This window comes from Mauremys mutica, chromosome 24 (genome assembly GCF_020497125.1).
Source record: "Mauremys mutica isolate MM-2020 ecotype Southern chromosome 24, ASM2049712v1, whole genome shotgun sequence".
Lineage (NCBI taxonomy): Eukaryota > Metazoa > Chordata > Testudines > Geoemydidae > Mauremys > Mauremys mutica.
The window spans coordinates 4,378,208-4,396,973 of NC_059095.1; the positions used below are offsets into that span (position 1 = coordinate 4,378,208).

The 18,766-nt window shown below is 51.7% G+C and overlaps 1 protein-coding gene across 2 annotated transcripts in view; it reads right to left on the reverse strand.

Annotated features, from left to right (window-relative positions):
- Positions 1–4,118: 4,118 nt before the first annotated feature.
- The window catches only part of EFNA2 (ephrin A2), a 140,096-nt gene continuing 125,448 nt past the window's right edge, over positions 4,119–18,766 (reverse strand). For both annotated transcript variants that reach the window (XM_044999014.1, XM_044999013.1), the window contains 2 exons: positions 14,988–15,053; positions 4,119–7,965 (listed from right to left, as the gene is read on the reverse strand). In XM_044999014.1, the coding sequence (XP_044854949.1) occupies positions 7,847–7,965; positions 14,988–15,053 (185 nt within the window). In that variant the 3' untranslated portion in view covers positions 4,119–7,846. The remainder of the gene's footprint in view (positions 7,966–14,987; positions 15,054–18,766) is intronic.

Below are 18,766 nucleotides of genomic sequence, written 5' to 3' on the forward strand. Positions count from 1 at the left end.
GGAGTCTCCAGCACTGACCCATCCGCCTAGGTCACCAATGTCTGTTACCTGTGAGGCATGTGTATATTCTCTGCTATGCTATGGCCTTAAACCAGGTGAAACCTGCCTCCTGAAAATCTCCCCTGTGGAAGCCCAGCTCCCCCATCTTGGCATGAGGCTGGAGCGTACTGGTCTTTGGCAAGTCAATGCGTCTCAGGCTCCATAGGGAGTCACAGGAAGCAGCATACATTAGAGCAGCCCTGGGGCTGCTCTATATTACACTGAGGGAACAGGCCTCTGAACACCTGCCAAATCCAGGGAGCACAAATGTAGCTTAAAGCCACCTTAATTGCCAGCCCTGGGTCCGCGTCCCAAGCACAGGATGCAGTCACAGAGAATCAGGGTCATTTGACAGGGTGGAGACTGGCTATCTTTGGACCTGCAGCAAAACCCTGGAACATAACACCTCTGCATTGTGAAGGGGGCCAAATCCGGATCCGGCGCCAACATTTGCAAATGCCTCCTGGCTTCACGCTGGGCTGAAAGAGACACACACACGGCCCAGCCTTTCCTGACCCCTGAGCCCCAGCTGAATTTTGCAGCTTGGCCTCATCACTCTGCTCTTCAGAAGAGGGTGGGGTTTGGGGGACACCCAGTAACAGCCCCTCCTTGTGCAGGCAGAGGGCCCACCAACCTCCCCTCACGTTCTTGGCTGGGTGGGTGCCCTCTCCTAAATGAGCCTGCTTCCCAACCAGCGGGACCCCCTGTGCGCCAAGTCACCGCACGACGGCCTTTGTCCTCACTCAGCAGGGCAAGGAAGGAGCATGTGCGGAGCCTCCACTGCCCCTGGGGAGTGGTTTGAGCATTGGCCTGCTAAACCCAGCATTGTGAGTTCAATCCTTCAGGGGGTCACTTAGGGATCTGGGGCAAAAATCAGTACTTGGGCCTGCTAGTGAAGGCAGGAGGCTGGACTCAATGACCCTTCAGGGTCCCTTCCAGTTCTAGGAGATAGGTAGATCTCCCTTATTTATTATTATGTGCTTGAGGGGAATTCGGCTCCCAAACGTCCCCCCCTGTGTTTAGTCTGGGGCTAGCTGTCTGCACCCCACCACCATGCGACTGATGCTGCCACTGTTTGCAGCAAGCCTGAAGCGGAAGCGACTAACCTTGCTGCGTTATTCCCTAAGCTTGCTGGGTCCCTAAGGGATAAAGGGGTGGGGGCTACCAGGCTAAACTCCGCTTTGCACAGACCGGCTCTGCTCCAGTTCGGATATACGGCAGCTTCCAAATCTTGGCCTCGGACCTAAACTGGCAGCTAATCCAGGCTTGCAAATAGCTTGAAAAAATACCCAAAGAGGGGCCAGGGTGGAATTAAACAGCAAACAAAAAAACAACAATGGCTGCAAATGTGGCAGCGAAGGCGGGAGGGGGGAAAGCACAGAATCAACCCTCTGAACAGGACTGGGGCTGGCAGGTTAGCCAGGCTGGCAGGTCCCACCCTCTTGCTCCTCCATTGCATTATCATTATTTCTCACCACTCCTGGTGCACAGATGGCCCTCATTAAAAAGCAAAATTAGTCTTTCACCCTCTTGTGGCCAACTTCAGAGCCCCGGATCAGCTGTATTAGGCTGAATTAATTACCAGCGGATTGTTCCTATTCTGCTAATTATGCTGAAATATGCATTAAACACTGGAAATTAACATGGGCTGCACAAAAAAATTATTTAGCACTTAAAAAAAAAACACTTTTTTTTTTCTTCAGGAGAGAATTGGCTGGCAACTGGCATCCCAATGCAAACTGGGTTCTTGACAGTGCAGCCTGCTTTGCTTCTGAAACAGCCTCTCCCCTCCACCAGGGCACTTTTTTTTTGGATGTGATGGAATGGGGAGCGGAGCTGACAAATTCTCCCCGTGTCTATTCAAATTCCTTCAAGAAAAACTTTAAAAATGGGATTGAAAGAAGGATCCGAGTTCTGATTTCCCCCTGCTTGATTCATTTATTCCTTCTCCCTCCAACAAACACACAGGGAGGGGCCAGATCCTCAACCAGTGTAAATCAGACGCCCTGCACCTCGGCCCTGGTTCGTGTGTCGTTGTTTACATCGCTGTGTAGGGCTGTGTGACTATGGAGGAGTCACGTCCCAGCTCTGTGCCTCAATTTACCTGCTCCCACCGTCTGACTGTCTTGTCTCTTTAGGCCTGGCCGACGTGAAGATTTGCACCACTTTAATGAAGGGTGGGAATCTAAGCCGGTTTCATTCAAGCCCTGTGTGGACGCTCCCGGTTCAGTTGCAGAGTTGCTTGCTTTGGTTTAGCTTGAGTCGAATGGGAAAAGGTTTCAGGTAAATTGAAATAAGCTCTTTCTGTAAGGTGACCAGACGTCCCGATTTTATAGGGACAGTCCCGATTTTGGGGTCTTTTTCTTATATAGGCTCCTATTACCCCCCACTCCCATCCCAATTTTTCACACTTGCTGTCTGGTCGCCCTACCTTTTGAAACACAAATCCAAGTAATAAAAGTCTTTGGGGGGCCGGGACTGTCTCTTACTGTGTCTGTACAGCACCTGGCACCACAAGGTCTCCAGCGCTCGGTGCTGTTGTTGGAACTCCAACGCACCCCCATTGCAAAGATGTAAATGACAACGCAGGCTGAGCCATCCGGCCTGTCGACCTCTGTGGAGTGACGGCTGATGGGCACTAGTGTAAACGCAAAGGGAATCGGGCCCTGGCAGGGATAGTCACCGGAGCGAGGACGGCAGGGTGGGCCAAAGAGAATCAGGGCTCCCAGGCTGCAGGGATGAATGTTGGAGCTCGGAGGCAGCAGCCGAGCCCTGGAGGAAGCATCCCAAGGAGGCAGGGAACACAGCACTGAAATAGGGGCCTGGGATTGTCTTGTCGTGTGCACTATAGAGGCTCCCCCTGACAGCAGGGCCCCCTTGTGCCAGGTGCTGCCCCCTGTGAGAGCCAGACCCTGCCCTAAAGAGCTTACAATCTCAGTGGACAAGACAGAAGATTCGCATTCTGCTTTTACAGGTGGGGAAACTGAGGCACGGAGACACAAAGCAATTTGCCCGGGACAGGGTTGGGATTTGCACCTGGACCCACTGCCTTAATCCCCAGGCCACATTGCGCCCATTGGCAGGCGAGTTGGCGTCATTTCCTTTCAAGGTGCTGGCTGCTGTCAGCGACTGTCACAAGCGTCAGCCTCACTCAGCAATATTCCCGGCTCTTGTAGGCTCCCGATTTCTTTGATCCTTTGGGGATTTCGTTTCTTGGCTCGTCCCGTGGCTCTGGCCTTCTAACACTAATTAACTCACTGAGGATCGTCTACAAAACAATAGCCCTTTGCACTGCTCAAAGCTCCTCCCACCTGGGGATCTCAAAGCCCTTAACAATCAATAATTCCACCCCTTTCCCAGGTAGGGAAATATTATCCCTAACTATCTAAGGAATGTATGTAGCCCAATAAAAGCTGAGCACCTTCTGGGGGGTGGGGAAACTGAGGCACATCGCTTTTAAGTAACTTGCTCAAAGTCAGACAAGAAGTCAGGGGGTGGGTGGAGGCTTGGACAGTACCCAGGAGACCCGAGTCCAAATTCCTTGCTCAAAAAACTAGATTACACTCCCCTTCCAAAGCAGGGAATAAAACCCAGCAGTCCTACCTCCCTGTCCCCGGCTTTGGCCACTAGAGCACATGTCCTCCTGGACTCCTGACTCCCACTCCCTTACTCTTGGCCCCGGAAGATTTTTGTCTGTCAGTGTTGGTATTTGCAGGGAGGGGAAGAAAACACTCAACCGAAATAAAAAAAGACAATAATCCAAGTGAAGCAGAAAACGGGACATGCCAAAGGGGTGGGTGGAGGAAAAGGCAGGAGAGGTCTCGAAAGCAACAGACTCACGGGACATTTATTTTCATTTTATTATAAAAAAATACAGACTCCAAATGAAGTTGTGATTGGGTTTCCCATCAGCACGACGTCTAGAACGAAAGCTGCACGTCTAAGAACCAAGCTAGGCTGAGCTGAGACCCACAAGCGAAAAACAGTTCCCGGAAGATGGGTTCATCCCCGAATGGAAAACCAAAAACCCCCCAGACCAAACCAAAAACCCCCCAAACAAACAACCCCCCCCAGCCCCCACTTTTTAAAATGCTGCTTCCTTAGTTGCTTTTTCTTTCTTCTCTCAGTCGCTGTACTATATATATATAACATATATACCACAGACCAAAGGCCCGATTTCGCCACTGCTCCACTGCCTGCGATACCGAGATGATTTATATTACGGGAGCCAACCAAGACGGGGGCTTTATTGGGGCCGACATTGTACATTCACAGTCCCTGCCCCCACGAGTTTACAGTCTAAGCCCCTTGTCCTGGAAGCGGGCTCTGGGTGTCCAGGATCGAGCCCCACCCGACAAGACAGACAAAGGAAGTATTATTACCAGCTGGGGGGCTGACGCTGGAATTTTCAAAGGAGGCACGGACTGTCCACGGGCACTTAAAATCCTTCAGGCTCCTTTGAAAATCCCCGCTGAGTCGGCCAATTATTTAAACACGGGCACCAGAGTCGTTCCATTGACCTCCAGGATCACTCGTGTGTTTCCGTCCCTTGCTGAATCCGGTCCAAAGGGTGCCAGGCCAGCCTCCCTTACCGCTTTACTCCATTGGCCCACTCCTGGAGCAAGGCGACTCGAGTTGAGCCAAGGAAGCAAAGTCTGGCCCCCCCTCCGGACAGGGAGGAGGGTGACGCTCGTATAAAAGTGGTGCTTTCGTCTGCCTTTACGAAACCGTTCCCTGGTCTAGATCCCAGGGGGGGCCGGGGAGGGAGGGGAAGCAGAGCTGGAATTGCTGATAATCGAGATGAGCTTATTGCGAGTTTTTAGCTTCCTAGTCTAAAAAATAAAAACCAAATAAAATTAACATAAAACCTTCCATAAAATTCATTCTCAACGATACATTAAAAGAAAACCCCCCACCCCCTGTCACAGTATAACGCCTGCTGGCTATATTTACAGAAGGACCAGGGCCGGTTCGCTCCCTGGGGCTCACGGACAGATGCTGGAGAAGCTGACGGTTTCTGTGCGCGTTTGAAAAAGGCATCCGCGGAAAGGCCGGTTTCTGTACTACTACTAGGCTTGTGATTTTAAAGCTACGCTTTATTTCCGGGAGCGAGGAGACAACTCGAGTTCTGCCCTCACGCAGACAGGGCTCCTGCTTTACAAGATGATGCAAGTCTCACCCCCAGCCCCTCCTCCCCAGCCAAAGACTCTTTCCCCCACCACAAACCCATCCACTGCATCCCTTGGAGAGAGACTAGCATTCTGCCAGCACCTTGCTGGACTCCTCTCTAATGGGCACAGGTATGTGCAAGGAAGAATCAGCCATTCGCTTTCCCACCACCACCTTTGCCATGTCCCTTTGCTTGTCCCGCTTTCTTAGTTCTTTTTCCCTGGAATGTAACTTCCTTTTATCACCAAAATCCTCCAACGGGGGTTGGAGCAGAGGAGAAGGGGCAGAAATCAGGAAGTGGGGTTTTATCTGGAGATGGGTTTGTGCCAAAACACTAGATGCAGACTGTCCCCGGGATGTAAGGACAGGAGGGGTTGAGATCCAGGCTTGGATGGGGATCTGAATTTTGCAAAATGGGCCCCGTTTAATCATCTGAATTCCAAAGTGTGGGGCCAATCGGCGGCTTTATTTTAAAGCGCAGAAGGAAGCAAAGAAAGCCAAGCCAGCAGTTACTCCAAGCCAGTAACAGCGCACTGGAGGAACAAGCCATCGGGATGTGCAGGATCGAAGGAGACTCGTAAAGGGAAGGAACGGTGCCCGGGGAAAACTTCATAGAGATCCACCCCCTCAGGTCAGCTTCATTCTCTTTCCTGCTGTCGCAGCCTGATTAGCAGCTCGCTTGCATCTGTAATACAGCCGGGGCTCACTGAGCTGCGCAGGGCGGTGGTAAGAACAAGACAGACGGGGCTGCTCTGCTCCACGTGTCTGGAAGCAGTGGCCACAGGAGGGGGAATTGGAATGGCAGGGCTGGTGACGTGGATCCGTGTTGGGATCAGCGGGGTTATGTAGGCAGGGGCACTGCTTTCTCGAAGGGACTTGGGGGAAGGAGGGAGGGGAAGGTTGCCGTCAGCGCTGGCAGCGAATTAAAAACCCAAGGACGGGGTCGGCTATGAGAGAGGAGGAAGGTACTGGGCAGAGATTTGGGGCCGGATCCTCAGCTGGTGTAAACGGATGTAAGTCCGTGGAGCGATGCGGATTTCAACCGGCGGAATTTTTAGCTTTGGGAGGGTGAATTTCACCTGCGCACGGCCTAGTTTAGTGGCTTGCGTGGTCCACGGAAGGGCTGTGCCCAGGAGGGAGTTTAACCCAGCTGCCCTCCGAAGGACCTAGGCTCCCTCTGCATCCCCTGCCCACTGAATTCCCCTTTGCTCCATGGGGAGGTGGTAACCAGCCAGAGCCCCTTCTAAAGTCCAGCCCCGGCCCCTACACTAGTCGCGCAGCTGTCACGGGCCAGCAGAGCGGTGACATTCCTGACATTAAACCCCCTTCCCCTCCAGCCTTCCTGCTCAACTCTCCCAAACTCGATTTTTGATCCTGCTCGCGGTGACCTCAGTGGCAAAGCCCCCTCCCCACACATTCTCCCACTGCCTTCACTGGGCCCAGGAACCCTTCCGCAGGCGTTGCTCCTGGCTTCTCCAAGGATGTCAATTGCCAGGTCAATTACATTTGGCTGGCTTATTTGTATACCTTCCCATCCCTCCCCCAAGAAAGCCGACCCTCCCCCCGCCCAAAGAAACCACCCACATATCCATGAAAACCGTACAGTCGTCCCACAAGGTTCTGACAACCAAGCCAGGTCAGCGCTCCTCCAAAAAGCCTCTGATGGCCTGTTTCCATCTGGCCCCCTGCCTCCAAAACACAGGCCCTGAAAGGAGCATTAAGGTGTTGGCACCGCTCTGCCCAGGTGGCGCTGAGTCCAGTGGTACCAGCAATGGCAAACAGTTGGGCTAGTCTCCAAAACAAAAAAGCAGTGAGCACTGTCGTTCTCGGCCCGGATCCGGCACGTCCCAGAGTCCGGGCACCTTGTTTGTTCGCCAGCCACCAACCTCCCCTGCTTTGAGCCAGGGACTGAATCTGTCTGAGCATCGTGGAAAACCCGGGAAGGAAAGCCCAAGCTAGCCCCTGATCCTGCATTCCCATGACGGCTTGGAAGGGGAATGCTGCTCACGGAGATTTCTGAACCACGGACGGGGGGGGGGGGGTCTCGTTTTGTGGCTAAGTCTCGAGAAGTGCAAGAAACGCACACCAAAAATATAATAATAAAAGGATTCTAATATTTGGTCTAGAAATTTCAAAAGCAAAATCCTACAAGGAGGGTCAAAGCGAGCTGAGCCCAGCACCATGAAAGGGGGCCGTCCCGGAAGCAGGAAAGCAGCGCCGATCCCACGCGGCTCTTTTCCGCTGTTATTTTGTCATTCCCCGCCCCCACCCCCAAACCAGACTGCCGAGGCGCGGGGCAGGGGTGTGATATTTTGTACATCGGTAGAAATTTTGCAGCCTTCTTCCAAGCGAATCCACGCCAGGAACAGAAATGCTCCGAGCTGGGAGTAAGGCCGGGATAGGGAAAAAATCCTTCCTCGTGTCCCCTGCCCAACCCCACCTCCCGGCTCAGGAGTCGCAGCTCAAAGGTTATCGTGAAAGAGAAAACTTTTTAAAAAAACAAAGCCAAAGGCTGGCTCGAGAGGGTTCCTTCTCCCCGGAGGCAGACAGAACACGTCTCTTCTCCTGCGTGTGTCGGTCTCTCTCCTCCTCTCCCTGCCAAACCGCTCCCCTCTTCCTTTGTTTTCTCCTCTCGGGGCTAGGAAGTGAGAACAGTCCAAATCACCGGCACCACGAGGATGAGGTGCGGGACCCTGAGGCTGCAGCAGGAGTTATTGCTGGTGAAAATAGGCTCCGGAGATTCGTACAGGGAGTCATCTGTGAAGGGGGAGGAAAAAAGACAGGTGTCAGACCACAAAATGCCCACCTGGGAAGCTGTAGGGCCTGATCCTGTAATGTGCTGAGCATGGTCAACAAGGGGCGCTTAGCACCTCACAGAATTGTTTGGGTCTCTCCCAGGATCAGGCCGACTGGGGGTCTATGCTGCGGTCCTGCATTGGATTAAATATCTGTGGTGCCTGAAGAGGTCTGAGCCAACTGCAAGGTTGTCAACCCCCTGGGTTCTGAAATCATGAGCACCCACCTCCCATCCCCCGAAAAAATCATGAAATTTTAAAGTAACAACTATTAGGTTCTTTTTCCATTTGCTTTCTGGATTTTATTTGCCTCCTTGGGGTGGTCACATTTACAAGCTTTTTTCTCCGTAGCCAGCAACGTGAGAACCGAACTTTATTAGGGGGTTTAAATGAGAGCTGAGAGCCTTGCCTAATCACATGACTCCAGGAACTGGGGCTTTAAAGCAACCCACCAAATATTAGAAGAGTGGCGATAAACTCAACACTGAGATTGCAGGATTGGTGTCTGAGATTGTAAAGCTCTTTGGAGCTGGGATTACGAGCATTTCTAGCTGCTCGGGGAGGGGCCTAGAACATACTTATGGATGCCGTGAAAGAATAAACCAGCCTAATAGGAACATAGGAACTGCGAGAGAGGATGAGATCCAAGAGCCAGCTAGCCCAGTATCCTGTCTCCCACAGTGGCCGATACCAGACACTAAGAGGAAGATGTAAGAACCCAGACATGGGTTAATGATGTGGGATAATCTGCTCCCTACATCAGGTCCCACCTTGATCTCTGATAGTTAGCGACTGTCTTAAGCCCTGAAGCCTGAAGGTCCCTTCAGAAATTTTTGGTGTCATTAATCAATTTGCATAATCAAAGACGTGCTCTTCATCTAGGAAGGTCAGTAGCTAGCTGTGTGCATAAGACACTGTCGTTTCTAATCCTTTCTTCTTGGGCACATCAAAAGAAAACTTCTTCCCAACTGATTTTGTTGTCTTCAAGAGCTCCAGACACAGGGCGTTCCAGATCAGATCCACACCGGGAAACTAAACTCACTATAAAAAAGGAGAGAAAATACAGCAGCTGCATTTTAGAGCTGCTTAAACCTTGATACTTCCTCCCCCTGCATTTAATTTCAATGGAGCCTCCCTCATTCGCCTGCCACTTTCTCTTGGTTTCCTTTGGTAAGTGATGATTGTTCTTTGTTTCATTTGATTGATTATATCCATAGAAACACCAACAAAGGGAACGGGAATGTGCAGCCAGTATGGGGGGAAGTGATTAGAGCAAGAACAGCGTCAACCTCACGCATTCAAAACTCTAGAGCGAGGCCTTCAGAAGTCACGAGACTGGCTTCAAAATCTTAAGATTTAAAAAAAGAATCAAGCACGTTGGGCCCTTTTTTAACCTGCCCTCTGGTGTCCGAAACTTTCCAGGTCCCGTCTTTCAGTTTTCTTCTGCCACCACCGGGGCTGCAGAAGTCTTTCGGGTCTTTCGGTTGGTTTTCTTGTGGTTGGTTTTGATGACACCTGGAGTAATTTACCGCACTAGCAACTTACCAAACAGGAATTCATTCAGGGAAGTCCCATGGCCTGGGTTAGACGCAGGAGGCCGGATTTTAGTATCACAATGATCCCTTCTGGCCTAGGAATTGCTGAATAAGAAAAACCTCAAGACACTGTGAGCCTGGTGGTAAAATCGTGAGGGCAGACAGTGCGGGATCAAAGAAATGGAAAGGCAATTCCATAGGAAGAGCCTGGCACCAGGGCCGCCCAGAGGGTTTTGCCCCAGGCCCTGCAGGGGCCCCCACGAGAATCTAGTATTCTAGAGTATTGCAACTTTTTTTTATGGAAGGGGTCCCTGAAATTGCTTTGCCCCGGACCCCCTGAATCCTCTGGGCAGCCTTCCCGGCACCAGCAATGAGACCCAAGAGGGGAAACAATGTGGCCAGATCTGACATCCTCGCTCAGCCAGGAAGGGTCTATTGAGCTTGAGGAAAGGTGGCAAAACCTGGCCCACAGACACAGAAAATCAAGGGAGCTGCAAACGTGGACCTGGCAAATGCTGGTCCAGAAAATAGCTCTGGCCCTGATCTTGGGGACGCTTAAGCAGCTGAGTAACTTTTCTCCCATGAGCAGTTCCCTTTAATTGAGATGCGGGTAAAAATGCCGTGAGTCCCTGGCGCCTTGTCAGCTGAATGGGAGATAGCATCTGGTAGAGACAGGCTCTGCCTAGCACTTGGGCACTGTCACTGAATGCTAACGGTTCCTTCTGCATCGTAGTCCATGTGTTTGTAGTCATCCTGGCTGCTTAATTCCCCACGCAACCAGGTTCTGCAAAGCCTCTGAGGTGAGGCCTGATCCAAAGCCCAAAGAAGCCCATGGGCATAAGAACGGCCAGACTGGGTCAGATCAATGGTCCATCTAGCCCAGTATCCTGTCTTCTGCCAGTAGCTGGTACTAGGTGCTTCAGAGGGAATTAACAGAACAAGGAAATTATCAAGCGATCCATCCCTTGTTGTCCGGTCCCAGTTTCTGGCAACAGACTCATAGACTCATCGACTTTAAGGTCATAAGGGACCATTATGATCATCTAGTCTGACCTCCTGCACAACGCAGGCCACAGAATCTCACCCACCCACTCCTGTAACAAACCCCTAACCTATGTCTGAGTTATTGTGGTTTGAAGACTCAGAGGTTATGGGACACTCGAAGCATGCTGTTGAATCCCTGTCCACGTGGCCAATAGCCATTGATGGACCTATCCTCCATGAACTTATCTAATTCTTTTTTTAACTTTGTTATACCTTTGGCTTCACAATATCCCCTGGCAATGAGTTCCACAGGTTGACTGTGTGTTGTGTGAAGTACTTCATTCTGTTTGTTCAACCTGCTGCCTGTTAATTTCACTGGGTGACCCCTGGTTCTTGGGTTACGTGAAGGAATCAGTCACACTTCCTTATTCACTTTCTCCACACCTTTCATGATTTTACAGACCTCTACCATGTCCCCCCTTAGTCGTTTCTTTTCCAAGCTGAAAAGTCCCAGTCTTATTATCCTCTCCTCATACGGGCTTTGAATTGGGCTCACGGTGCAGCGAAGCAGAAACCCAGTCCTACTCTTGTGCAGTCCCGGCAGCAATGCTGGGTTGCACAGGAACCCCCAGTTCCAAGACAAAACATGGGCCCTTGCAAAGGGAGTTCTGTGCGCATTGGCCCAGACGGGAGAGCTAAGCTGTCTTGGTTAAACCACAGCGAGGAACTCCAGCCGCTGAGTTTAGAGGCTGTTTGCAGCCAGCAGCAAAAGGACAGTGAAAGTGGGGGACTCAGCAAGGCTTGGAGAGAATGATGTGAAATGAAAATACCTGCTGGGCAGGTGTGAAAGCTCAGCCCTGTCCGGGCGCTGCTGCTGCTGCTTTTATGGGCTGATGTTCTCAAGGCGTGCGGTGCAGGAGGTTTTTGTTCTGCTTCGTTAAAACCAGGCTGACAGACCCATGGGAACAGCTGCCTGCCTGCACAGTGAGCCTTTCGGAATGAAGTCCCCGATAGCCCCACGGAGCTCGAAGCCGAAGGAGTTCTTCAAAAGCTGGCTGGGACCCAGAGGTGTCCAACTGGGTCTTGGGTTTTGGACTGTCAGTCTGGTGACTTGAGAAAAAGCCACAACCGGACCACCGCCCACCTCCCCAAACATATGAGGTAACTGCTCACGACACAATCGGATAGTAGGGAAAACTTGCGAACTGTCAGGAAAGTGAAGCACCGGACCAGGTTACCTAAAGAGGTTACGGCATCCCTGTCATTGGAGGATTTCAGAACAGACACTTGTCAGGGATGGTCTAGGGTTATTTCATCCTGCCTCCGCACAAGCGGTTGGACTAGATGACCCCTTCCAGCCCTCCATTTCCATTCTCTCTCTCCCTGCGTCTGTCTGTATTTCACACGCAGTATGAGGCATCCGTCTTTCCCACATGTTTTATTGTCGTATAAACAGCAGCTGGAATAACAGGTAAACGGGAGGCAAATTCTTGGGGTTTGAATCCCGGGACATGCTCTTATCTGCTCTTGTTCCCAGCAGCTGTGCAGTGTAGCAGAGGGGGCCGGGAGCTCCCCGCGCTGACCCTGGGGGTAGGGGTAAGGTTATTGCTCTGTAAATGGGATTAGAAGGCATTTCATCCCGATTCTCTCCTAAGCCTCTCCCTGACAGCCGAGTATGCCAAATATGCGGGTGGTATTGTGCGAGATGGATTAGATCCGACCGCTGTTGCCAACTTGTAAGCAGCCTGGGAGACTCACGCCCTGTAATTCTGGCCAGAGCTGGAGTTGGACCAACATTTGGGAGGTCAAAGGGCAATTGCTTAATAACAATCCAATAATCGGGCATCCAAAACCCTAATCCGGCAGCAAAGCAAGATTCATTCAAGGGAATAAGTTAAATTGCGACTAAAGCTGTTAACGTGTTCCCTGGGCTCCGCTCTCTTCTGTTTATTACTGGATTAAGGATCTTATGGACCTGAAGCCAGGAAAAGCAGAGCTTTCCCCTGGCCGTTGGTGCAATTTTCTCCTGCTCCTGCCTGTCCTATTTCCCTCCCTCTCTTGTGTCTTTTCTTTTCATCTGCTCTTCTTCCTTTGCTGCTGCTCTTTTGCAGTGTTTTACACACCTGTGCCATTCATGTTCGGGTTGCAGTAGCGCCTCCAGGTTCCATGCACGATCAGGGCCCCAATGTGCTAGGTGCTGCACAGACACCTTGTAGCAGGGTCTTCCTCCATGAGTCTGCAGGTCATCGTGCAGCGGGGTGCTGGTCCTGCGCGGCACTGAGTACTCCCCTTGCCCTGCAAACTGCCACTTAGTTGGGAGCATTCATGAAGTTTTGGGCTGCCCAGGACGTATGGCATGTTGAGCCCCCATAACGCCACCTGAAATCAGCGGGAGGGGGGACATTCTGGAGCTCAGCCCCGCTGCAAAAATGAAGCCCACGCCCTCTCTCGAGTCGGACTCCCAGAAAACAGAAGCATTCAAAGACTTCATGGCCGCTTTTGAAAATACAGGGGCTCAGTATCCTCCTGCTGGGATCAGGACCCCATGGCACAAGCTGGCGGTTCAGATCCTCATTTGATCTCACTTAACAATAACCAAAAGGGTGGACTTAGCGCCTGACCCAAAGCCCACTGAAGTCAATGGGAATCTCCTACTGAGTCCCGCTATAACGCCTAGCATGCTGCGGTCCCCGATCTCAGCTGAAGCTGCCTGGCGGCAGCGTCATAAAACACTAACAATATCGATCGAGATTTTTTTCATCCTACAAAAGTCGCCCGAAACCAAGAACGTGTTTTTAGGTGGCTTCATTATTTGGGGTTTTATTTTAAAGCCGCTCGAATGACAAAGGAACGACGTCCTTTTCACCAGTGCAGCCGATCCCTCACTTCCCCAGCGAGAGCTGCTGCCACGCACTAATTACACGTTAACAGGAGAAGAAAATTATTAATTTGTTTTTTGAAACGCCTGAGTTATTTGATTCTGAAAAGTCGCCACTGTGCCGAGATTATTGTTTTTTTCCCCTCATTTGAAACTCAGCGGCAAACGTCCATCTTGCAGGTTATGCGCCTGGCATGACTCGAGGTACCACGCAGCCTCCCGCAGGCTTTGGCAGGGCTGGTGTGCTAGGAATTCAGGTGCCATTCAGCTGGTAGGGGAGCTCCCGCGGAGCGTTCGTCCTACACAAAAATCCTGGCAAAAGGTTGACGTCAGTGCGCCTTCAAAGCTGTGACAATAGCCAGGGTTTTAACCCACTGCGGGCGAGTGATCCGTGGGCACAAGTTCGATGTATGGGGATGGCTTTATTCTCACCACCACCTTCAAATATTTTTAAGGCTGCCCTGAAGAACTGTGGGATTTTTTTTACCTTGCAAATGAAACCAGGAAGAGCAAACGGATGCAGAGCAAAGCACCCGTTGTGCCTAGGGCTTGCCAAGCTCCTCAGCTGGCATCAACCCGTGTAACGCCACTGAAATCAGCACTGATTTACATGAGAGGTGGATCTGACCCAGGAAGGCAGGAATCCCGTATAACGAATTTAGAAGTATGTAATCAGTCATTCGATATGCATATGTGTTCGCTCCCGCTGATGTTAGAACCTGGCTACGCCACTGGGCAGGTTTCCCGCGCATCAGAATGGCGGGGCGGTTAATCAGACTCTTCTCAGGATCCTCTGCAGTATTTCCTGAGTGTGTTTCTGTGCTGGTACAAGGGGCCAGATCAGCATCTCCCAGGGAGCAAGATCCTCCAGCTAGCAGTAGCCACCCTGCACCACACTGCAGGGAAGAGACAGGGCTCCGGTGCATTGAACATGACAGAGATTCTTTTATCGAGGCTGCTGCATAGAGACCCACCATGCGGTCCCCTCTAGCTCCCACCTGGGCCGCCCAATGTTACCACACAGGGGGTCTCCGTAAGTCCTGGCGTGGATCATGCACCCCTCAAAGGGACTTTGCCCCCAAAGAGCATGGGCAAACGAAGCCGGGATTGGAGGAGCCAATGGTCATTGGGGTGACGTGGGACAGAGCCATCATGGTTGGGGCTGGGTCAGAACTTGCGCAACGTTTAGGGCTGTTTAGATCCGAGCGCTTGGCTCAGTTCCGTCTCTAGCATGGGGGTTTTGCCAAATCTTTTTCCCCTTCGTTTAAGCCATTGTACTTGAAGGGAAATTTAATTAGTAATATCCCCACCCCCTCAGCGTTCCACGCTGGGCAAACTCAAAAGATCACTGACTGGCAGATTCCCACCCTGCTCCTAGCCTGGTTGGGGAAACACCATGAATAAACTCGCAGCTGCTCAGAGCTTGCATTTCGCCCTAGCCACATGGAACGGGAAGCTCCGGGCCCGGTTCTATGTCGAGAACCCCTGGGTTCTAAGCTCTGCACGACGCGTTCTCCCCTCCTGAACACGCAGCTTCCCAGCTCCCATCGCCCGCTTGGGAGCAGGCAACACACTTGAGCTACTTACTCGTTGGTCGAACATAAACCTTCAGCTTTAGGCAGGGCCTGTCCACCATGTTAGGGGGAGAAGCAGCTGGAAGAAACACAAAGGAGAGAGACAGAAAACACAGTGGTGTTAGAAGAGGAGCGTGACATTTGCCTTAGCAAAGACCAGCACAGTGCTACCTGCTAAACCAGCAGCATCTCTCACTGCAGCTCCCCCGGCTCGCGGCAGGCTGAACACGAGCCAGTTTATTGAGGACGACAGTATAGGCCAGAAGGGCACCTAACTCCCTTAGGCACTTTTGCAACTCCCAACTATCGTGCCCAGAGGCACAACTCAGGGTCAGGGCCGTGTTGAACTGGGAGTGTGACCAACACATATAAAGACATGGCCTCTGCGCCAAAGATCTTTACATCCTAAGCAGACGTGCGACATATGAGGGGTGTGGGTGGAGGAGGGAGAGGGTCAGGCAGGTGCGATTTTCATAGACACATGGGTCATTGCAATTTTTCAACCAAGGAGGGCTGCCCCTCAAGCCAGTGTAAATTGGCTGATTTCTTATAGGCATCTCCTCAGAGCTGGGCGTGGGGGAGATATTTGCAGAGGGCAGTAGCCTGAAGGATCATTGATCTATTTCTAAGCCCTCCTGAATTCGCCTATAAATAGCAGTTCCAGCTAAGCACACAGGTTTTCCTTCTATGGCAACTGCTGAGCTGCCACTGTTGCTTCGGATCACAGCTGGGAGGTGGGGAATCTATACTCTCCCCGGGACTCTCAGCGGACCCTTTTCTGTTCAATATTTAGCAACCAGGTCGCTACGCCCGTATTCAAGCAGGACAGAATGTTAGCCCTGTCTCCGGTGCTGCTAGCGTTTCGGGCGGGTGGAGTCCCCAGGACAGAGCTTCCGCACCAGCAGCGGCCCCAGCCTTGCGTGCGAGGTGGGGGGAGAGGAGGAGGCTCGGGCGAGCAGCTCAGGAAATATAGTCACCCACACATGGCTTAGAGCACGGCCCACTTCCCTCACTCCACCTCATTAACACGACTCAGCCCAGACCTCGAATAAACTGGGGCTGAGGTCCCTGGATGCCAGCGATCCCCCCTTTCCCAGCCCTGGCCTCTCTGCTGCGGGTGCCTGTGCTCCTTTGGGTGGCGGTTTTTGCGAGGTGGACAGCTGGCGCCCTGGGAAATGGGCTGAGGCCCATCAAACTCATTCCACACAGGGGCCTTTGAGCACCCGTCAGACATGGGGTCTTGGGGACTGGGATTCTGGAGGCCTGGACCTGCCGCCAATTCCCCTGTGTGATTTTGGGCAAATCACTCGATCTCCCTAAATTTCTCATTTGTCAAGTGGGGGTAAAAGTCGTTCCTTTCCCCAACCCCTTGGGCAGGGGCTGTCTCTCATTCTGTGTCTGTGCAGCGCCTAGCTCGACGAGGCCGTGATCGCCGCTGGGATCTCTAGGGCCAGCATCTCACATTTCACATATCTGGCAGTTTACGGACTATCCAGGGACGCTGCTCATGATCTGAGGTTCTCTGCACTATACAAAACCGGGTGCCACTTTCCTTTAAAACTGCCCCTTGCAAAGCTACTGCAAAGGGTGGGTGTGTAAGAAGTGCCTTTTCTGTGGCTTTTTACTGAGTGGAGAAGGACATGTGGGGTCTCCTAGGTGGAACTTGCCCTCAAAAGGCAATGAATTAAAAACGGATGAAGCAAAATACTTGATTTGTTCTACCCAATGCCTGATCAGCCAGTGGAACTCATTGCCACATGATATTATGGAGGCTTAGTGGGATTCCAAAGGGGATTTGACATTTGTACGGATAATAAACAACATCCACAATTTTATTGCATAGCCTGAAAATGTAAAAAGGGGCACAAATCCTCAAGCTCAGAGGATGGATCAACAACTGCCTCACCGGGGCAGCTTGTTCCATTATGGGATTTCTTGCTCTGAAGCTTCTGGTACTGCTGGAGACAGGTCAGCCAGACTGAGCGCTGGTGTGCACTGGTATGTTAGTCCCTGGGTCCCTGCCATGCTTTTTGCGCATGCAGCAGTGAAATCTTTCACTGGGTTTAATTTTTGACTTGATCTTTTTTAGCCTTGGTGTCATCACAGCAGCTGTCGCGTCTGCAGCTCCAGAGAGGTTACTGGCAGTAGAATGTAACACTTCTCAGAAGCAAGGTCCGGTCTCTCCCTTGTGCTTTCCCAGTTCTAACCTACTTGGCTCTCAAGTCGCTGAGATAATGGGGCTTCCTACTGAGCTTCCATATGGGTTGGAATCCGTGGCTATTAAAGGGGAGACAAGCTAGTCTGGGAGAGAGAATGCACATCCAGCCATCTCTGCTTGACCTCCAGCTGCTCCCAGCTCCCTTTAAGGAGCTTAAAAGTTTGAAGGCATCAATTGCATTATTGAAGTGATCCCTGCCACTTAAACCGCCTCTTTGATCAACACTTAACTGGTGTCAAAAGTTGCCCGACCCCGGGCTGTGCCTTTCTGCCGGACTGTCCCTGGATACATGTTCTAACTGCAAAAAAATGTCTGCCAAGCCAGATTTCATGCTTGTTACAGACTCCTTCAATCCGAAGGAAGGGAAGGGGGGCCGGGGGGTTGTGTGTGAAACCCCTGCTGCGAGAGAACTACAGGCACAGTGGGTACAGGGGCACCTCAAAGCCTCGTTGAAGTCTGCCTGAGCGGCTGTTGAAGGGGAACAGTTTGCAATTAAAAGGGTGCCATGTGAAAAGCATGGGGGTGGGAAGAGAAGAGATTAGGTTGGGGAGGCGGCTAAGCCGGAGTGTGTTGGTGTGGGGGGGAGGGTGAGAATCAAACAAGGTAAGGTGGGTTTTTAACTCGCTCTGAGACTGATCCTCTCTGACAGCCCCGACCCCGGCTGTGCTGATGAGAAAAGCCGCCTCTCGGGGTCATCTCAAATAAATGTTAAAGCCGCTTGAACCATTGAGTGTGAGTATGTTCACCAGGGGGGCAGGGCCCTTGAGTACAGACATTCCTCCCACCAGGACCAGGACTGTCCTCTCTGCACCTGGCCCACACCCCTGAGATCCCCAGGCCCAGCCTCAACCAGGAAGGGAATTGTTTGCATAACACACTGCCAGAGACATGAGCCTTGTAATCTACCCCTCCGATCATTTTCACTGCTCTTCTCTGAGCACTTTGTCAATATCTTTCTGGAGCCCAGAAACATAAGAATGGCCGTGCTGGGTCAGACCAAAAGTCTATCTAGCCCAATATCCTGTCTTCTGACAGTGACCAGTGCCAGGTGCTTCAGCAGGAGTGAACAGAACATGGAATCATCAAGTGATCCATCCCCTGTCACCAATTCACATCTTCTGGCAAACAGAGGCTGGGGACACCATCCCTGTCCATCCTGGCTAATAGTCATTGATGGACCTGTCCTCCATGAACTTATCTAGTTGAACCCTGTTAGTGTCTTGGCCTTCACAGCATCCTCTGGCAAGGAGTTCCACAGGTTGAACTGTGTGCTGTGTGCAGAAAACAAACACTGACCCAAGCAGGATCGCATTAATACCATGGGACTAACTGAAGATGATGTTTTTATGTATGTCTCTATCTACATTCACCACAGCATCTAAACGCTTTTTACACATTGGTCAGTTCGTCCCTGAGAGGGTGAGAAGTGCTATTATCCCCATTTGACTGCTGGGGAACAGAGACACAAGGGACTTGCCCAAGGTCATGCTGGGAGTCTGTGGCCCAGCTGGGATGGGGTCTTGCACTGCTCCCAGGCCTACGCTGCTGCGATCCCAGCCTGGAGAGGGCAGGAG